Below are 22,392 nucleotides of genomic sequence, written 5' to 3'. Positions count from 1 at the left end.
TCTGCTCCACCCCCCCAGCCACAGTGACGTGATGCCAGCGGCTTCAGGGAGCAGTGCGGGGCTCGAGGGGGGCAATCCTGCAGCTGTAGTTTGCCCACCCCTGGCCTGGAGGTAGGCTGGGGGGATGCGAGCTGCAGGCTGTGTGTTTTGAGACCCCTGCGTTAGCTCTTACCTAATGCACCAATGCTGTTGTCTTATCCTGGATATGGTATGCATAAGTTTTATTACCTATATTCAAATGGATATTTATCTAGAGAAGAAATACATCAGTACCCTTTTGTGGTATTCTGCAAGTCTAGTTAACCTTCTACTGAAATGAATGGAACACTTGGACCGTAAGAGAGATGTTGGGGAAAGATCCTAAGGGCTGGTTTACACTGGGGAGGAAATCGATCTAAGATACGCAACTTCAGCTACGTGAATAATGTAGCTGAAGTCGAAGTATCTTAGATCGAGTTACCTACTGTCCTCATGGCGTGGGATCGACGTCCGCGGCTCCCCCTGTCGACTCAGCTATCGCCGTTTGCGTTGGTGGAGTTCTGGAGTCGACAGGAGCTTGTTTGGGATCGATATATTGTGTCTAGATGAAACGCGATATATCGATCCCTGAGAAATCAATTGCTACCCGCCGATACGGCTGGTAGTGAAGACGTACCCTGGGTAAAACCAGATTAACAGTCAGGCTCTCCTTATCTTTTTTTCCTAAATAATTTCTTTAATATTGTCAGTTCATGAAATGTATAGCAGAGCAGTTTATATGAAAGCTGATGTGAGAATATGGTTGTGGCTCAAAAAGTATATAATCAGGAAAGCAGTTGTATACTGCTAACCAAATTTAACATAATGAAAGTCTCGACTCTTTTTTGTATAGGCATTGTCACTAGTTTTAGTATGTATGCACACCTTTTACATAACTTTTCTTTTCTAGGATCCTTCAGTTACACAAGTGACAAGAAATGTTCCACCGGGATTAGACGAGTACAATCCTTTCTCAGATTCCAGAACAGTAAGCACATTAGTTTATTTCTTGAATATGCTCTTATTATTTTTGAGCGTTCTTTGGAAAACTGTTGTACAGAAAGTTTGGAAGTTGCACTCTTAGGAATGTGAAGGAAATGAGGGAAAATAGAAGATAGGCCCTTAATGACATGTGGTGGATTTGTCATGTGGGTGGACTTCAGTGGGACTTAAGCACGTGACTTGTTGCTAGTTTGTCTTATCATGGCTATTCAAAAATTACCTGGAAAGAATCAGTGTGTGCACACGTATGTTGGTGTGGCTGCAGAGAACTGCTCGATATTGCTGATGTGTAAAAGCAATATTATACAACTTGTCATAACAAAAAATGGCAAGTTTAAAATACTATTTAAAGGAAATTCTGTGGTATAATGACTTTGTGCACTAATCTTTCAGTCCTAGGTTAAAATATGACTTAAATTGTAAATAAAATAAATTTAACATCTTATTCTTTGGTTGATATTCAGCTATCTTGTATTACTGTCAGACAGTTTTGATGGTTTGTGTTTTCGAAGCCAAGAATTGGAATAGCAGTCTTGCTGCAGGTCCATATAGATTAGTACAGTAACTCCTCACTTAATGTTGTAGTTATATTCCTGAAAAATGCGACTTTAAGTGAAACGATGTTAAGCGAATCCAATTTCCCCATAAGAATTAATGTAAATGGGCGAGTTAGGTTCCAGGGCAGCTTCCCCTACTCTGCAAGCACCAAGGGCGGGAGGGCTCAACCCTCAGCCGGCCCGATCCGCCTCTTCTCCCCCTCACCTCCTTCCCTTTTACTTCGCATGCTGCGTCCTGGCTCTTCTCCCCTCCCTTCTAAACACTGCAAGCCAGCTGATTGCTGCAGCGGGAGGCAGGGGAGGAAGGGGGAGGCATTCTGAGTCTTCACTCCTCCCTCCTGCCCAGGGCAATCAGCTGGCTTGCGGCATTTAGGAAGTAAGATGGGGGGGAGGAGCAAGGACTTGACACAGGCTCCCCCTCACTCCCCTCCTGCCTGGGGCAATCAGCTGGCTTGCGGTATTCGGGAGGGAGGGGGAGCCTGCGAGCCCAGTCCCCCGCCCCTTCCCTCCTGCCTCCAAAAAGGCCGCAACCCAGCTGATTGCCGCAGGCAGGAGGCAGGGGGAGGAGAGGGAAGGTGCTGATCTGTGGGGTCTGCCGGCGGGCAGGAGGTGCAGGGGTGAGGGGAGGCGTAGGGAGGTTGCCAGCTGTGGAGAAAGCAGACAGCCAAACAGCATAACAGTAGAACATTGCAGAACTTAAAATGGGTATGTTCCCTAATTGAACAGCAACGTAACAACAAAACAATGTTAAGCGGGACAACTTTAAGTGAGGAGTTACTGTACAGGAAAATATGCAAAGTGAATCTAGCTATCTGTAGTTGCCTCATATTATTCCTCTTAGAGAATTCCGGAGCTATAGCTATGCAGTTGTAAATTTGTATGATTTTAAAATGCACTTTAACTTTTGAATCTGTTCTCTCGAGGGGAGGAGTAAAAATAGCACTTAATTGGGCATATGAGAGCTTGTATCCAGATGGGGCCTCATCCTAGATGACAGTCAAATAACAAAATTAGAGTAGTGTCCTTTTTTTGTGGTAAGTGGTGGTGCGAAGGGAGAGGGGAAGTTTGAGTTTAGTGACAGACGTTAGCACAATTGTTCATTTTAGGATCTGTGAGATGCCAATGTTTATGAATACTTTATTTAAAACTAATTCTTATACAGATGTTATACCTGAAGTGCAACAGCAGCAGCATTTATTTGGAGGGACTTTTTCCTTGACAGCCTTTCTTGCTAAAGGCAAGTAACAAACATGCTCAGCTTCATTATAGTAGGAAGCTATGAAGAAATGTATCTTGTCTATACATTACTATCATGACAGTGTATAACCACAGGTGTCCTTACTAAATCAAGTCCCAGAAAATTTCAGTTAGAAATCTGACTCTTTTCTATTCAGAAAGTTTTCTTAATTTCTGGTTAGTGGTGAAAGATGCCACAGTGGCATTCTCAGTTGGGATATGCTGATTGACAAATTAGGGTCAGGGTTTCACTTTAGATTTAAGAAAAGAGGTGGGGGATTAAAAGAGCCAGTTTACATTCAGGGGGAGTCTTCTCTTCCTCTGTCCCTCAGCCTGCCACTACTTTTCCTGGAAGCCTCTTTGCTATGTCCTGGTCTCTGGTTTTCCCTCAAGCCCTACATCAATTAAACCAGTTTAGATTGTAGAGATTTTTGGAAAAATAAATTGTACATATTTGGCAGAAACTTTCTAGTTTCAGCATTTTTTTTTAAACAAACAAAAATAAGCTGAGAGTTCTTAACCAAAAAACTTCCTTATGAAAACTTCCATTTAGGAAAAAAGGGCCACTTCTTTTTTGTTAATTAAAAGTTCAGTTAGCTCTGTTAAATTACGTTTTTATGCTTGGCATAAAAGAATAAAACAGGCATTTTTTCAGCCCCACCCTTTTCAGTCTATGTGATGCCTAACAAGCAAGATTAAATCTTTCCTAGCTTCAGGACTTCAACTAAACACCAGTAAAATAAAGTGCTTAATAGATGCCTGTGATAAAAATGTGGAGTATGAGTGTTCTGGTAAGACACTTGGCCCTGTTTTTGGCCCTGTCATATGACATTAGTCAAGATTATAGGAGGTTACATGGTAGTCAATTAATCTAGAAGCTGCTAGTAAATTTCAGGGCTGAGGGATAGCTCAGTGGTTTGAGCAGTGGCCTGCTAAACCCAGGGTTGTGAGTTCAATTTCTTTAGGTTGGATATTAGGAAAAACTTTTTCACTCAGAGTGGTGAAGCACTGGAATGAGTTACCTAGGGAGGTGGTGGAATCTCCTTCCTTAGATGTTTTTAAGGTCAGGCTAGACAAAGCCCTGGCTGGGATGATTTAGCTGGGAATTGGTCCTGCTTTGAGCAGGGGGTTGGACTAGATGACCTCCTGAGGTCCCTTCCAACCCTGATATTCTGTGATTCTATGAAAACTCCAATCCAAATAAAATATAATGTATAAATGAAAACTCATTTAACAAAACTAATGGATGTCTAGAATGGAGGTCCGGTTACACAGTCTGACAGATAGGGAATACTCTGCCGCTTACTGAATGTCTGTGAACCTCAATGGTTTTGTGTTCATATGCTCACTTTCTGTTTTCAAAACTGATGCCTCTGCTGTTGCTGGAGTTTGCCAACTGGAGCCTGTATGTTGCTCCTGTGGGTTTTCGTTGTTTGAGTGGTTGTGTGTCTTACTGTCTTTGGACAAATGCTGTTGGAGCAGATGGTCTGGGGGGGGGGAGCCATTTTTTCTAGGTTTTGTTTAGTTATGAACTGTTTCTCTTAACTGGTTGAATCCCCAACAGACAATAAATGCACAGTCCTGCAAACAAATATTTTGCTTGCACACACACTTCAGCAGCAATGACTCTGGAACAGATCTAGCTCTTCCTTATCCTTTCCCTCTACACTGTTTCCCTTAAACATCCCTTCCCTAACAAGTAAAGATTATCAGTTTTTTCTGCACATGATGTTAAATAGCTCATGCTGATAGTAATCTACTGTCCAGAAGAGCAGATATCCTCTTCCTAAAACTGAACAATGATCAAGATAGTAGATGTTTGAACACCAAATATGCAAGATAAGAACAAATTAAAAGCCACAAGCTATAGTCTTAAATATACCTGCTCAGCCGTATTGTACTAGCATACTACCTCATGATAGTAAAATGTGCAGTTATTGCAGCCTTGCCAAGACTAGAATTAGTGACCTTAAACTAGAGCTGTAGACTAAGGTACATAAAGTACCATGCAAACAGAAGCCACGTCTAGACTACAATATTTCAGTTATAGACTCTTTTTGTGGCAGGAGCTCTTTTATGGATGGGTACTATACACACAATGTTTTGATCTTTGTTAGGCTTTTAGGTGTTAATGTAATACAAATAGTAACAATCTTGGTCAGTTTGTACCTTCCAATCACATATTCTTGAGGTTTCTCTTCATATTTTGATAACATTTGTATAATTTGTCATGCCAACAGAGTATTACTGGATTAAAATAGACACCCTTACCACTCTTAGGCCAGGTGACCTGCTTCAGTTAAAGAATAGGAATGTGTTCAGAGTAGTTAAATTTGAATGTAAATGTAAAGGCTATTTAGAGATGTGTAGGAGTGCTTGTAAACTAGAGAGAGAATTGATTTCTTATGTGCTAATTTTTACAGGAAGTGGCAAAAAAAAGTCAATTATTCTTGGAGTGTTTACACAAGGTTATTTTTAATCAATGCTTGCAAACAAGCTTTTATACTTTATACCTTATGGATCCCATGAGGTGAGTCCCTTATAATGTTCAGTTATCAGATTAGAATATTAACTGTTTAGTTGATTATTTGTAATATTTTGCTACACATAATTTCAAACTTTATATAGTAAAAGAGTAAACTCAGTGAGGCTTGCACTAGTGGGAGAGATGAGAGAAATATCTGAGTTTTTTTTCTAGTTCTCTTGGCTACTGTATTCAGATATGATCCATACCAAGGCCAAAAGGGACCATTTTGATCATCTAGTCTGATCTCTGGTATAACATAGCCGATAAAACTTCCCCAGAATAATTCCTAGACCATATCTTTCAGAAAAACATTCAATCTTGATTTCGGAATTGTCATGGATGGAGAATTCCCTATGACCCTTGGTAAATTGTTCCACTGGTTAAGTATGCTAACTGACAAAAATGTACACTTTATTTCCTGTCTGAATTTGTCTAGCTTCAACTTCCAGCACTGGATTGCGTTATACCTTTCTCTGCTAGATTGAATAGCCCATTATTAAATATTTGTTCCCTACGTAGATTCTTACAGACTGTAATCAAGCCATCCTTAGCCTTCTCTATGTTAAGCTAAAAGGATTGAGCTCTCTGTCTATCACAAGAAGACATGTTTTCTAATCTTAATCATTTTCATGGTTCTTCTCTGAACCCTCTCCAATTTATTAACAACCTTCTTGAATTTTGGGCACCAGAACTGATATGAGTTAGGAATCAGAATTGTGGTTTGGACTCAAAAGGGCACTATTATGGAGTCTGAGGAAAAGCAGTTTGGTCTAGTGCATAGAACATGGACTGGGATGTGGGAGACCTGGGTTCTATTCCCATCTCTTCTGTTAGCCCACTGGGTGATCTTGGGCAAGTCACTTCACTTTTTTGTGCCTCAGCTTCCCCATGTGTAAAATAGGGATAATAATCCTTACCTTCCTTTCTATAGTTCTTTGAGATACTGATGAAAAGGGTTGGGTATTAGTTTTTTCTGAAGGTTGACAGTTTAGTAGTGTTGACAAATGCAAAAGTAATGTACATTGGAAACCCCTAATCCCAACAATACCTACAAATGATGAGATCTGAATTAGCTGTTAAGAAACAGATGCTGGGGTCATTGTGGCTAGTTCTTGAAAACATCTGCTCAATGTATGGCTCAATGTATGGCAGCAGTCAAAAAAAGCTAACAATGTGAGGAACCACTGGGAAAGGGATAGATTAAACAGAAAATATCCTAATGCCACTATATAAAACCATGATATGCCCATATCTTGAATACTGTATGCAGCTCTGGTTGCCTCCTCTCAAAAAAGTTGTATCAGAATTGAAAAAGGTAGAGAGAAGTTCAGCAAAAATGATTAGGGGTATGGAACAGCTTCCATATGGGGATAGATTAACAAGACTGGGACTGTTCGTCTTGGGGAAAAAAGGTGACTGAGGGGGGAGGTGGCTGTGTTAGAGGTCTATAAGATCATGAATGGTGTGGAGAAAGTAAATAACATATTCCATATTCACCCCTTCAGATAACCCAATGAAATTAGTACGCAGCACGTATAAAACACAAAGAAGTAGGACTTCTTCACACAATAAACAGTCAACTTGTGGAACTCATTGCCAGGGGATGTTGTGAAGGCCAAAAGTATAAACTGTTCAAAAAAGAATTAGATAAATTTAATGGAATATAGGTTCATCAATAACTGGTATCCAGGGTGGTCAGGGATGCAACCCTATGCTTTTGGTGTTCCAAAGCCTCTGACTGCCAGATGCTGGGACTGGATGGCCGGGGATGGAACACTTGATAATTGCCCTGTTCTATTCATTCCCTCTGTATAATCTGGTGTTGGCCACTGTCGGACAGGATACTGGGCTAGATGGACCTCTAGTCTGACCCAGTATGGCTGTTCTTACATTTCTTAATGTTGTTTTTCCCAGATCAAGGAATCATACCATGACTCTGATCTTGGGACAGGAGGCTCACTTGCTTGAGGGATACCCCTGGAGAGTACATGGCACCCACTAGCATTTTGGAGGAGCAAAAATGAAAATGGTATTCAAGATAATCTGTATCTCTAGGTAGGCTCAAACCTAATGTTCCTAAGGCTCATGAACTACAGTAGAACCTCAGAGTTACGAACACCTCGGGACTGGAGGTTGTTTGTAACTCTGAACAAAGCATTATGGTAGTTCTTTCAAAAGTTTACAACTGACATTGAGTTAATATAGCTTTCTGATTTTACTATGTAGAAGAAAAATACTGCTTTCCCTTAATTTTTTTTAGTAGTTTACGTTTAGCACAGTACTATACTGTATTTGCTTTTTCTTTTTGTCTCTGCTACTGCCTGATTATGTACTTCCAGTTCCAAATAATGTGTGTGGTTGACTGGTCAATTCGTAATTCTGGTGTTCAACTCGGAGGTTCTGTTGTAAAAGGATTACACTGCACATATGCAGAAAGAGGAGCCAAAAGGTTTCCAGCATTAAAATTTTCACTGCTGTGGGGTAGCTCCAGAGGATAAACTGTAGTCCTTTGACCTTAACCTATCCAGCTATTGTCAGTTCAAGTCCCATCTTTGTCAGAAATCTGGGAAAATATGAAGGCATTATTTCTGCGGTGCATAGAGGATAAAGAGGAAGAGGGAGGGATATTGAAATTAGTGAGAGAGGAATAGCACAACCAGAAAGGTTATTTTTTAACCATTAAAAGCAAACTGTAACCAGTCCTTCATGCAGATAATTGAAAAGTGCTTATAATGCCTGAAATTCATAAGTTGTAAAAGCAAATATTAATGGAGATATTAAAAATAGACTATGAACACTGAACAATTATCTTCAGATTTGAAAAATTGAATAGGAGGGTATATTACCTTACTAATTATTCAATAGATGACATAAGTCTGTGCTAGGAAAACTCCTATAGATCACTGTTAAATAGTCCTTGTCCTATTTATTTATTATATAAATAGGTCACTTCTAATTCCTGGGCTTCCCATAACTGATAATTACACTCACCCTAGTTCATATCTGAATCGGTTTAAACTCCTGTGTTGTGTGTATAATTATTTATAAAATGCTGTGTTGCATCTCTGGCAAGTAATGTATTGTATAAATAATATTTTATCATAGAAGAAGGAATTATTTTTTTCCTAAAGATCAGTGTTACTGCAGGCATCTTACCACAGAATTTTTGGTTATCTATTATGTCCTTTTTAAAAAAAAATAAATAAAAAATAGTACAGTAGATAATCTCTTAGTCTTCCATAGTGTAAAGTATCTGTTTGTGAAAGTGTCGTCTTATAATTTTTACTTTCTTTTCTTAGCCTCCACCAGCAAATGTGAAAATACCTAATGCACCTGCACCCAGTACACAACCAGCTATAATGAAACCAACAGAGGAACCTCCTGCTTACACACAAATAGCAAAGGTTTGTATATAACATTTTGGGAATAGGCTAATGGCAAAAGAAATTCTAATTGCATATATAAAAGTACTCTTTTAGGCCAATGTTAATTTTATAAAGCAGCATTGCTTTCCATAACCAGTGCTATGCTTTACAGAAATATGTGCTGTAATTTGGTACAAGTTGTTGCATTCATTAATTAAAATAGCAGGTCTATCTTGATTCATGACTGAGAATGCAACATAATTAAAGAACATATATGAAAGAAGAAAAATTCCAAGTTTGTGTATTTGTTGATATCTAACAGTGCTTGTTTTTCCTCAGGAGCATGCATTGGCCCAGGCTGAGCTGCTTAAGCGCCAAGAAGAATTAGAAAGAAAAGCAGCAGAACTAGATCGCAGAGAAAGGGAAATGCAGAATCTCAATCGACAGGGTGGTATGCATCACAATCTTAATTTTTTTATTAGAGATTTAAGTTTTAAAACTCTGAAATTCTGAGTTTCTCTGAGAAACTACTTCTGTTTTCTGCTTGCCTGTTTAAAACAAAGGTCTGAAGTATTTATTTTTAGGATCTCATTCAGGAAAAGAAATCTATTCCTTTCAGAAGACTGCATAAAAAAATCACACGCTTTGTTTTTGAGGTGAACTTCTGTAGTGCAAATGTGTAACGTAATGTTTTGATAAATCAATATATATGTCTATTGCATCTGCACCCAGTACACAACCAGCTATAATGAAACCAACAGAGGAACTATATTAACTATTGGTTTTTATTCTTGGTTTAAATTAAAGTAATATTAACTACTTGAAACCGTTCAAATTTTTAAAATGTAATTAAAAGTAGTGTCATATACTACACCTGCCTGATTCCTTTTCTGCCAATATTTGTCATTGTACAATAATTTTCCTATCTTTGATATTTTTTCTGTCCTATTTTGCTGGGTGGGAGATCCCCACAAATAATTGAAATGTTCTGATAATTATCAATTACTGGTAGTGCCCTGAGTCCCTGATGAGGATCTCAGTATGCTAGTCACTATACAAACATGGAGGTAGTTGTGTTTTCGTCATTGAAGAGCTGACACAGTAAAACTGATGATATGTTATCAATGTGAAGAGAATGCAAACTGGAGAAAAAAAAAGTGAAAACTTTTTGTCTGATTTTTTTTAATTTATAATTATCTTGAGTGTTAATTGTAATAATGGGTTAAAAGTTCAGACAAAAACTTGATTTTTTTTTTTTTTTTTGGCAAGGTGACAGTGTCCTGCTATATACCTTATTGCTAAATTTCACTATCAGTGCACTCGTCTTTAGTTGTTCTTTAGTAAATGTGATGCACAGCAAAATTAGTGTTTCTAGTGCAAATTTTTAATTGCAGAAACCTGCTACTGAGGAGCATGGTATAAAAATGGCAAGTTGTAACCTGGACATTGTGCTGGAAATTTCAGATGTGGGGATGGTCTGCTTTAAAAAAAGGTTCAGGCTGAAACAAGGAAAAAACAACAAATACAAAATCTTGAATTTGTGTGACTTTATTTTTTTTGCATATGGTAGGATTCTGGCACCTGGTCTGGGCCCTTAGTGTTTGGCTGGCAGGATTTTCCAAGTGCTCAGAAAATAAACTGTCATTTGAAAGCATAGCAGGCCACTTACAAACTGAGTTGGCTCAGCTGGCTTAGTAACTTGAGAATTCAAATATTTGGGGAATTTCCTGTCAGTCACTTGTTGGAATCAAGGACCCAGTAGTTGGGGATCTGTTATTTTTTTAGTAAAGAAAAATAATTGCAGATAAAATTTCCTTCTATAATCACCATTACTTTTTTGATAATCTAGTCTTTTTTTTCTGCTAGTTGTCTATCTTCCCCCTCTCCCTCCGATTGTTTTCTTTATTCGTTGGCTTGTATGTAGTCTTTTAAAATTTCCCCTCCACCTATTGCCCTTCATCCTCTTCACAGATAAATTATACTGATGGTCTGATATGTCTTATTCCCTCAGTTTGTCTTTTCTGGTCCATAGGAAAAGTCTTATTCCTTTCTACTGCATCTTAAGGAACAGGGAACTTTGAGATCCCAGACATGCTTCAGGATGCCTGGGACCTGTTGTTTCTTACTATGCCTCTCTTATGTTGCAGCAGTGAGCACCAAGGGTTCTGAGAAATATGAGGAATCTGAAGGCTTCTTTTGGATCACTGGAAAGAGAAAAGATTAGTCCCTAAGGATCAAAAGGGGAAAGGTTAGGTTTTATCATTTGGATACGAGAGGCATGGTAGATTGGGAATTATGTGACACAAGTGAAGGAGAAAATTTCCTTACCTGTTAATTTTCTTTACTAATCTCTTTTGTACTAGTCCAGATGCTTGGAGTATATTTTGATGAGTATATTGGGTATGTGTTTGTCAGTGTGTAAAGCTCACTGGATTTAGCTTAACGATATTGAAAAGTGCAGTTAAGATGCAGGTGCTTTGCACTTTGAAGCTTTGTTAGCTGGCCTTGTTTTAGCCTTGGAGAAGCTAACATGTATTAGTTAAGAGAACTTAATTGAAAAATGCAACCTTGCCCATCAAGACTGGATCTTGGATTGTATGTCTTTCCAACCAGTAGTTGGAGACAGAAACCTCTTGTGGGATGTGAGACCCTCTTGTATGCCCTCTAGTCATCTTGCAGTCCTCAGCTGAATATTTTGAAAGCTGTACCAAATAAAAAAAAATTCAGACATTATTATTTAATAGCCATTAACAATTTGAGTACTTATGAAAAATCTGAACATGTTGGTGACTCTCTGCATTAAAACTCTCAGTAATAAGAGAGGCAGGCACCTAAATTTTACAGAATAAGAGTCTGAATTGGTATAGATTATTTCAACGTAAGAAAATTAATTAGAAAATATTTCCCACATTCTTGGGTCTTTTGTACTGATGCCTGGGACTTTCCAAAGCAGTTTATTTTTTTACTTTGGGTGGTATTATAATTTGCATCACCTTCTGCAAAAGGTCACAGTAGCAATCCTATGCTGTAATGCTTGACAAAAGTGTCGGCAGAAGTCTATTAGCTAGTCTTGTAAATCTGTGTAAAACAGGAAAGGTGAGATTTAAAAGATTCTGTTGATTAGAAATTTCTGTTGCAACAGGAAATTAATCTGTTCTCTAATCCATCTAGATATGGTGAATTAAGAGACAACTTGACCTTTAAATTCTGGTGCAGGATTGAAGTATCTGAGACTACCCAGACTATGCCTGCCTTCCTGTTCAAATCTATAGGGCTCTGTGTACTTCTAGATAATGTAGCCTTCTCTGTCAGAGTCTTGGAGTTGGGGCCAAATGTGGGTAGGATGATTTCTAGGTTCAGGTGAAAGGCAGTCGGTGTCTCGGTCCAGGATTCTGGCAGAGCCCGAGCCTACAGTGTGATCTTATAATAGTGAAAAATTTATACAGTAGTGGATTTCCAGGAAAACTTTGCAACTCTCCTCTTCTCACTAAATCAGGGGTGGGCAAACATTTTGGGCCAAGAGCCACGTCTGGGTGGGGAAATTGAATGCAGGGCTGGGGCAGGGGGTTGGGGTGCAGGAGATAGTGCAGGGTGTGGGAGGGGGTGCTGTATGCACGAAGGGGCTCAGGGCAAGAGATTGGGGCAGAGGAGAGGTGTGGAGTATATGGGGGTGCTCAGGGAAGGGTTGGGTTGCGGGAGGAGTGTGGACTGTGGGAGGGGGCTCAGGGCAGGGGCTTGGGGTGCAGGAGGGTATGAGGTGTACGAGGGGGCTCAGGATAGGGAGTTGGGGTGCAGGAGGGGCTCAGGGCAGGGATGCAGGAGGGGTGCAGACTGCGGGAGGGGGCTCAGGGCAGAGGGTTGGAGTACAGGAGGGGTGCGGAGTGTACGAGGGGGCTCATGGCAGGGAGTTGGGTTGCAGGAGGGGTGCGAGGTGCAGGCAAGGCAGGGAGTTGGTGGGGGAAGGGGAGCAGATGGGGTTCAGGCTCCAGCTTGGCACCGCCTACCTCAAGCGGCTCCAGGGTGGCAGCGGCGCACACATGGGTCAGGGTAGGCTCCCTGCACGCCTGCCCTGGCCCCACGCTGCGCCGCTCGAGGAAGCGCTGCGGCCCCTGAGGGAGGAGGGGGTGGAGGATGCTGTGTGTGCTGCCTTTGCTGTGCCTCCAGATATCTGCCCTGAAGCTCCTATTGGCCGCGGTTCCCTGTTCCTGGCCAATGGGAACTGTGTGGGGTGGTGCCTGCACACAGGAGCAGCAGATCAAGACTTTAAAATGATACCTCACAAGGCATACTTTGTATAAAACATGCCATAATTGTATGACAGTGTTGAATATGGGGGGGTTTAGAGTGCTGCTTTGAGATACAGAGTGCACACACGGTCAGTCTCCACTCTGCCTATCATTTCTAATTTGTACTGAGGGGTCGACACATACCAGGAGGCCAGACTCCATTGCCCACTAACTACATTTTCAAGGAAGCACCTTTTTGTTTTCTCTCATTCTTCCTCATGTACTTTGAAGGCACTCCCTGAGCTACTTCATTATCGTCCTTCATATCGCTCCTCAAAACTTTCCTTTTGCTGTGACGCCTACAAAAAAATTGAAAATGTCTAGGCTGTTGGCATGCCTGTTATGCTCACCGCTACAGTCTCGTTGTATCCTTGTACTCCATCTATTTGTCTGTATCAGTCTGTTTTGTTTTTTTTTGTCGCATACTTAAATTGTAAGCTCCTTTTTACTGTTTCATACTGCACCAAGCACAGTTGGGTCCTGGTCCATGACTAGGTCTCCTAGATGCCATAGTAGTACAAATTAAAACTAATGATGATGTTTCAATTCCCTGTGGAAATCAGGTAACTATTTACCAGTCTCAGCTTATCTATAGCCTTCAGGAAACTCGGGTCATAGGTGCTGATTCCGCGGGAGCTGGAGCATGCATTGGGGGGGGGGGAAATGGAGGATGCTGAGCACCTGTCGGCAGCCCCATGCTCAGTTAGCTCCTCCCCATCCCCCCAGCACTTCCCACTCGCTGGCGGCCTCGCTGATGAGCCCTTATCCCGCAGTGCCTCCTGTCTGCCACAGTCAACTTTTCTGCAGTGTGTAGGACGCCTTGGGAGGGAAGAGGAGGAGCAAGAGTAGGGCCTGCTTGGGGGAGGGGGCAGGAGCAGTAAGAGGCAGGGTGGGGGTGGGGCTTTAGGGGAAGGGCTGGAGTGGGGGCAAGCCATGGTAAGCACTCGCTCCCATTCCCCCCAGCACATTAGGAAGTTGGCACCTCTGATTAGGGTAACATGCTGTTGAAACTGTTTGAACCTCTGAGCACAAGAGCTGCTACAGCCTGAACTCTAATAGAACTGAGATTCTAGCCTTGAGGTGTTCTCAACAATTTTTTTTGGTGGTCTCAATGTGTGGCCATCAGCTCTTACTGGCCCTGCTGCTCTGACGTTTTTCCTAAAATACTTAATTACTTTAGGAAAAACACACAAATATGCACATATACACATGCAAAGCACTGTAATCTATAGGGCTGTCAAGTGACTAAAAACAATAGTAGAATACCATTTATTTAAATTTTGGGGTGTTTTGTACATTTTCAAATATATTGATTTCAATTACAACACAGTATTTCTTTTGTTTTTTACAGTGCAAATATTTGTAATAAAAATAAATACAAAGTGAGAGCTGGACACGTATTCTGTGTTGTAATTGAAATCAATATATTTGAAAATGTGCAAAACATCCAAAAATATTTAATAAATTTCAGTTGGCATTTTATTGTTTAACAGTGTGATTAATTGTGATAAATTTTTCGAGTTAATGGTGTGAGTTAACTGCGATTAATTGACAGCCGTAGTAATTGATTTTATGTAGGGTTTTTTTGCAAGACTCAGTAATAAAAATAATGTACAATTGTCTCAATTCTTTACTGGACCTTAACACAACAGTAACACAAATAAGGTGCTTTGCATGTTCTTATCTTTTTTTGTTGTTTCTTTTGCTTTTTGTTGGTCTGTACAACAATTCTACCCTGACTTTGCTCCTATTCTTGTGCTAGGAGCATGTCATAGAGCAGGATTCCCTCACCCTGCTGTGGAGCTGCCACATTGAGCTGCTCCAGTAGCTACAGCAACTGTAAACAGCGAGTGTGGCCCCAGGAGGGGGAAGCGCCAACCCCTTTGTCTGTCCCTGCCTTCCATGGCCCTTCAGCAAGAGCCCACCCGGGAGAAGATGGGTCGGGCATTCAGTGGCCACCTGCAGAGTCCCAGGCTCCCTGTACCCTGTCCGGGAGGGTGGAAGAGAACTGCCAGGGGAGCACCCAAGCAGCCAAACACCACAGCCACCTCCAGTGATAAGAGCTGTCTCTGGCACTGCGCACACCGGCCTAGTGTCTCCAGAGGAGGCAGTGTACAGGGTGCCCATCCTTGCTGCCAGTGCCAGCACAAACACCAAGGTGGTGCATCTCACTGCCCTTGGTAACAGCTATTCAGGAGCAACAGCTGGGAGCTACAGGGAGGGGCTATATCTTCTCCCCTCCCCACCCTCACATCTCCACTCGTGCTTGGGAGGCTGTCAAGGCCACAAAAAAATCCATTGGTGGCCGCATGCAAGAAATGCTGCTCTAGCCCATGACTAGACCAGCTTGCAGGAAATCCAGGATGACTGGTGCCATGTCTTAGATGAGCAGTATCCTCATTTTGTCACACAAGTTCACAGAGGTTCTCCAAACCTTAGAGTGGTAGACCTTTGATGTGTGTTGCTTTCTTGACTGCACCACAGAAGAGATCACTTTACTTGATAAGCCCCTCTTCTTCAGGCTTGTGCACTTAGTGAGTGGATTGATTTGAATCGTGATTTAAATCAGCTAACATGAATCTTTGATCTGAAGCATTGATTTTAATTTTGCATTTTTTAGTCATTTCCATAAAGAAAGATGGATTGCTATTGGTTGGTATAATCATTAAAATGTTAATTTACAACTAACTGTAGCCTCTACACTAAATTTGGTGGTACTTTTTTCCTAATCAGGAAGATACGCTATATCTATTCTAAACATATTTATTTAAGCAGTTATGTAGCATAACATACTTATTCAGATTCTTAATTTTTACATTTTTATTGTGTTAGAAAATGATGAATGATGCATTTCTTATTTACTACATGATTAATGTTTTACATGTGATGTGTTTGTCAAGCTGCATTTGGACGGAAATTGGAATTTAATTAAAAATCCACAAAAACAGTATTTTAAAATACTTTTTAATGGTTAAATAAGACTACCTTAAATATTCCAGATACATAAGTAAAAAAGGAAGGATTGACTTGATTGTTTCTGGTCACCATGTCATTCAAGTTCTTAAAACTGGTAGATCTCATCCTCTCATACCTCATTTTTATTCATAGATTGAAAAGGGAAAACAAGGTTTCCTACTTTTCTAACTCCCAATTTTAATGAACTAGTCATTGGCTGGAACTAGTTGAGTTTGCTGAAAAGAAGAAAATATTCTCTCTGAACCTACAGAACCGATTGTTGCTGTCAAAAGCTGGTTTAGCACATAAACAGAAATTTGGTTCAAGTACTTAGCCAATCAGTGACTTCTACCAGCTCAGTGATTTTACTGTCTCTAAAACCTTGACAGGAAACATATATTGCTTGAATATTATTTTTTATTTAATTTAAATGTTTTAATAGATTATAGTAAATTGGATAGGCTATCATAATTTCAAATTTACTTTTATTTTTAAAAGTATATAATTGAAATAAAATGTTTTAAATTTAATAAGTCTTTTTTAAAATAAAAACAAAATATTGATTTTCATCCGCCCTGCTTTATTCAGCAAAGTTAAGACAACAGACTGTGCTAGATCCGCATGAAGTATTGGGCCTTTTGTTCACAGATCTAGAATTAATGGGAGTCTGAGAGAAAGAGACAGGGACTTGTTTACCAAATCCAGGTACCACAGCCATCTCAGTGGATCTGATGCTATGATGCTCTTCATTTGCCAACCTTCTACATGACCCTGCTGAGTGTGGACCACAGGAGGGGGCATGTACACTTAAGTTGTAGATACAGGGAATTTTGAGGGCTTCTGTTCTGCTTGCTCCTACTTCTTTTACCTGAAGTAGTTGGGGAACTTTTCTGTTTTCTTGTTGTTTCATGAGACCCATCTGTCACCTTCACAGACCAGTGACGACTCTGTTCTTTCCTTGGTCCAGCTGCATTCCATTATCAGTTAGCTCTGCTGTTTGTCATCTTCATAGAGTGGATTGTTAGACTCTGTGTTTTTAGTTCAACTTATTAGTAGGTCTGCAGGAGTCCTATGTATAAGGCAATTTGAGAACAAAACAGTTCAAATTTAATAGGCAAATCTCTTTCTAATATGCAGAGAGAAGAAAATAATAAAATTGTATTATAAACTTTTTTTTTTTAACTTGCAGGCAGGAAAAATAATTGGCCTCCTCTGCCTGGGAATTTTCCAGTGGGTCCTTGTTTCTACCAGGATTTTTCTGTAGACATTCCTGTAGAATTCCAGAAGACAGTAAAGATTATGTACTACTTGTGGATGTGTAAGTAAAAAATTACTGAACCCTAACAGTCGGTACGTTTTGCTATTTTGACCTAATCAACATCTGCATTTCAAAAGGTTTTTATTTTTTAACACCAGTGTAAAGTGAGATGTTGAAATGAAATAATCTTTTTTATGGCTAAGGATAGCTTCGGTATTAAGACTAATAAAACTAATCTCCAAATGTTGACTGCCTTAATTCTAATTGTGTTTTTTATACATAAGTGGAAGTTTAACCCCAGCAAAAAAAGTTTTCCTAAAACTTCAAATTAAATATAGTAGTAATACCTAGCTCTTTTGCAGTGATTTTCATCAATACCTCCTTTTATCTATTGGGATCTAAGTGTCATTTTACATTTTACAGATGGGGAAACTGGGGAAGGTGAAGTGGCTTGTCCCCAGTCAACCAGCAGGCCACTGGCAGAGCCAGGAATAGAACTCAGGTCTCTTGAGACCCAGTTTAGTGCTCTAGCCACTCAGTCACATTTAGAATTTATAGCCTTGTGATTGTTCACATTAGACTTGTACAATAATTTGTAAAAATGTTGATTTAGTCTATTTAAAAAGATAAATACTTTGGTGTAAATAAACAAAAGAATATAGTCTACATTAAACTATCCTGTCTACACCAGAGGTACTCAAAGCATAGTCTCTGCAGGCTTTGTGCTTAGTCTGTACTATTTCAAAATACACTGCTCTGTCTTGATCATAGCAGCTTGCCGGCAACCAGTGGGAAAATGTAATACAAGTTCATAATGTACATTGTGCTGTGATCAGTATCATCTTTTCCAGTTGCTTGTGGCTGCTTGGATATGGTATGTTTACACCACAACTATCGTGTTTGTATGCCGGCATTTTCCTTGTTAGACACAGATGTGGGTTTCATGCTCCTCTCACTTTTCCAATAGGGTTACAGTTTGAGCAAATCTGGACGCCCTTACCTATTTACCTGGTAATCTTTTTTTTAACTTGAACTCCATGTGTGAATCAAAAGTAGTCAGCTTTCAGTATTTACCTAGGAAAATTACTCTAGTTTGATGTCCACAACTTGTTATATTTATTATTGGATAACCACTCTTTATAAAACAAAAACAAACAAAAACAAAAACATTGTAAAATGCAAAACTAGTCACTCTAATAAGTATGATATAGCTTTAAGATCCATATCCAGTCTGAAAGCTTGGAATTCAGTATTTCAAATGGTATCAGCATTAGTTTCTAACTCCAGCCGTTTATGGGGCTGATTTCTAAAAATGTCAAACCTCAAGCTTGGGGAGGGTGGGGAAAACAAAATGGGAATTATAATAACACTGTATTTCTTTCTCTCTCTCTCTCCTCCCATTCTACAACAGTGGATTAAGGAACAGACAGCATTATAATGTCAATAACTGGAAGCAAGGAGACAGAGTTCTGATGGTCTGCCCCGATTATATTAATTTCAACCACACCTCCTCTCTCTTCACCTTGGAAGATGGAAGCTTTAACTTGGCTTCCTTGTGTCTTCCTTAGTTTGGCCTCTCATTCCTTTTCTTTGTCTTGCAGACACACTATGGAAGAAAGAGGGGATGAGAAAAAAAAAGGAGAGAAAAGAGTAAGGCCAAAAGTCTGGGAACCTGAGAAGTCTGCTTAAGGACAAGGGAAGTGAGTGGAAGCCTGATCTCTCAGTGCTCCCCACCCTATGTGGTGGGCCTTGTCTGAGGCTGGCCATTTGATTAGACTCTGTGACACATTCTACTTAGGAGGATGCCTAGGTGGTTTGGTCTCCACTTCACGAGAGTACCCTCTGGGAGTACTCATTGCCTTAGCAAGCTGCCTGCCTGCTTGTTTGGTATTTATCATCCTTCCTCAGCTTGCGATGCTTTTTCAGAGCTTACCCAGCTCTTCAGAAACTTCTCTGCCTCCACAAGGTCCAGCGGCCCCTGAACATAATGGCAACCAGCCTCAGTTCTGATAAGTTCAGCTCCCTGGCAGCTGTTCAGCCTCTTCTAAGGCCAGAATAGTCCTCTAGTCTGTTTTCAGGTGTCTGTTTCTGTTTGATAAATTTTAGAGACACACTTTTCCATGTCATTGTCTGCATGTTGCCCTGAGTAACACCTTTCAGTTTAACACCTTGACCCTTGCTGTTTCCTCAGTGACAGGCTGTTTTCTGAAGATGTTAATTGACTTGGTTGCCAACTCTCATCTTTATCTGTAACTCAATGTTATCTTCATTCAGGGACCCTCAGTCCTCCCAACTGCAAGTATGCAGGACAGGGTGCTCTGATATATGTCTCAATTTGGTTTCCTGAGTAAACTGACCTAGTCCTACTTTACTCCTTACAAGAAACTTCCCTGTTTGGGTGTGGTCCTGAATACCTGTTTTCAGATGCTTCATTAGCTTCAGTCCCTATCTGTTAGTAGAGAAGCTCTGCCCCTTCCCTGAAAGGAGCAGTCCAAATATGCTAGTACACTTAACAGCCTGTGTGGGTTTAGTTCCATGGGCATGAATGTATCTCTGGCCTTTGCAACCCTCCCTTTCCATTTAGTGATCTCTGTTATGTTCATCTGTTGGGTTGTGCCTCACTAAACTAGAGCGCTTTTCTTTCCCTGAACTCCCATGTTCTTGTAAGTTAAAATAATAGAACAGTGGTAGCTTCTGTCAACCACTAGGGGAATTTTCTTAGCACTCCCTCATTTTTCAAAGGCCATGCTTCCTGAGAATTTGGGTGGAAGCCTATCTTGGCTTCCTGAGGGCCTGTATCTGGTGGGCCACAATAACATCCTTGCAGATTGGCTCAGTCACAAACTATATTGGGAGAAGGGAGTCTTGATCGTAGTTTTTAAATTTACCAAAGTCTGAGGCACGCTGTTTTGGGTTGATTATCTTGATGGTGTTTGCCAAGCTTCCATGTTTGTGTTCTTGGATGTTCAACTCCTGTATCCTCCTTTTATGGTGCTTTATATAAAGTTGGAGTGGGGAATTGGGATGCTGTTTCCCTCTTCTGCCTAGGAGATTGAGGAATGGCAGGTGGGACAAACCTCTTATATTTGCTTGCTCTGTGGTGGCACCTGTGCTGCTGGTTTTCAGACCTGATGATCTTACTGATAAACCCTTCTCTCCTCCCCTCATCTCTGAACACTTACTGAGACCCAGCACCTACTGTCTCAAGGGCTTGTGCTCTTCCAACTTCCTTAATCTGAGGCTGGCTGCATGTGAATTGAACAGCACCGTTTCTTCAAGCATGGTTTCTTTGCTGAGGTCACGTGTCTGGAGAGCATTGTATGTTCTGGATGATTTTCATGACCTGTTGTTGCCCTGTCTTGCTGGCTCCAGGATGTTTCAAACTTCTTCCTGACAGGATTCAAGAAGACCAGCACTTCATCCGGTAGATTCAGATTCCTCGCTAAGAACAGCCTTTCCGGTTTGCTCTCTTTATTAAGAGGGCCTTCCTTCTTGCAGTGGGCTCAGTCAGGAGAGTGGGTGAGCGTAAACATTTCTAATCTGCCATACCTGCACGTCTTTGTGGAAAGATGGTTTTTCAGCATTTTCCAGGATTAATTTACAAGGTGAATACTGAATTCTACCATAAGTAATCCATTCTTCTCTCAGAATGAATCCATTCTGCCCCATTACAAAAGGCTTCATCTGTTGATGTTAAGTTTCTCAGTCTTGTTCTGAAGAGTTTCAAAGGCCAAAACAACTGGGGGCAACAGCTGAAGCCACTATGTGAGTCCAAGGCTGTGGTTCTCAGTGTGTGAACAGGCTTCCTTAGCTTGTCTATGAGCAGTGAATACTTAAGCATTCATTTCCAGGGTGGCAACTGGATAGGCTCTCTGCTTTTTCTACATATCACTATCAGCTGGGGTTATCTACTTCCCAATTTCCTGCTAGTGGCACAGTAAAGTAGCTTCTCCTCATGCAGGATATTGTTTGCTGCATTCACTGTCTCTTCCCTAATCCACTGTTGTAGAATAGCAAAAGAAGACACCAAGACAAACAATTCCTGGGAAGAAATCTGTTCTAAGATCTAAAAACTCCTTCCCCACATTTTTCTTCTCTGACAGCCCTCATGGACCCTGCCACTTGCTGAATTAGGTAGCAGGCAGTCATTCCATCTTCACTTTCAAGGACGTTTTATGCCTCCTTGAACTAGTAGGTTTCGGGTACGCTGTTAAAATCACAAGGTAAATTTTAAATGCATTTAAAAAACAAAACAGATTTTGGTATAAGTGAGGAGTGATTTCAGGAGTGAGTGGCACTGAGCACTATTCTTTATGTACTACCAATAACAGATGTAGACTGTCCTATTGGGCTGAGGGAGAAAGGAAAATCTTATTCTTTGTATAGTGTACTCTGGCAATGGCCCTTCTTTCTGCAGAATAATAATGGTAAATTTTAGACTGTTCAAGCAGAGATTGTTACAAAAACTGCTGTAGATGAATTTCTTTTAATCAGAGATATCCGATGGGTAGTTTTGCAAAATGAAATCATCTGTTTATCCACAAAGTAGGTGTAGCACAGGCAGCAGCAGTGCAAGTTTTCCTACCAACGGGCCTCAGTGTTTGAAAGGGAGCTCAGGGTTAACAAGGCTGTAAGATATTATTAATTTCAATGGGGATGAATGTCTACTAAGAACTAGACTAGTTATACCAGTGTAAACTAAACTCTGAATTTTAACTGTAATAGTTGTACTGATATAACTCTCAGTGTGGATGCTCTTACTTGGGAATAAGAGTGCCTTTTGGGAGCTAGGAAGGTTAGATTGTGTTGCTTTGGAAGGTGGTGTTGATCTTTTGGTAACTGCTTACCTGGTCTGGATTTGAAGGAGTAAATATGGTGAAAGGCGCTTAAAACTGTTATCCAGAGCTTAAATTTACGAGTCACCCTAATTTAGCTGCCAGAGATGGATTGCTTGACATCTCTCCCATCTCACACAGTCATAATTACTGCACTTTGCCCCGTGTCCCCAAGCCCAGTGTCTCCCTTGTGTTGGCAAAATTGTTCCTTATTTGGCCTCTGGGGAGTGCTAAACAGAGAGGCATGGACATGTCTTCATCTACCCTCTGGAGGCTGGTAATGCGGACTGTAATGTTCTTATAATCAGACAACTTGGAGAGTAAGAGTTCCAGTGTCTCTTGCTTCTACTGTC

The 22,392-nt window shown here is 40.6% G+C and overlaps 1 protein-coding gene across 2 annotated transcripts in view; it reads left to right on the top strand.

Moving 5' to 3' along the window:
• The window catches only part of SCAMP1 (secretory carrier membrane protein 1), a 90,569-nt gene that overhangs the window by 34,663 nt on the left and 33,514 nt on the right, over positions 1 to 22,392 (top strand). The window contains exons 2-5 of one of the 2 annotated variants that reach the window (XM_032774494.2): positions 929 to 1,006; positions 8,640 to 8,744; positions 9,045 to 9,156; positions 17,136 to 17,264. In XM_032774494.2, the coding sequence (XP_032630385.1) occupies positions 929 to 1,006; positions 8,640 to 8,744; positions 9,045 to 9,156; positions 17,136 to 17,264 (424 nt within the window). The remainder of the gene's footprint in view (positions 1 to 928; positions 1,007 to 8,639; positions 8,745 to 9,044; positions 9,157 to 17,135; positions 17,265 to 22,392) is intronic. The other variant, XM_032774495.2, reaches the window with a different exon arrangement.

The sequence above is a fragment of the Chelonoidis abingdonii genome, chromosome 6, assembly GCF_003597395.2.
Source record: "Chelonoidis abingdonii isolate Lonesome George chromosome 6, CheloAbing_2.0, whole genome shotgun sequence".
In the NCBI taxonomy this organism is placed as follows: Eukaryota; Metazoa; Chordata; order Testudines; family Testudinidae; genus Chelonoidis; species Chelonoidis abingdonii.
Note: the sequence above shows the minus strand (reverse complement) of the source record. Positions and strands in the feature narration are given on the sequence as shown.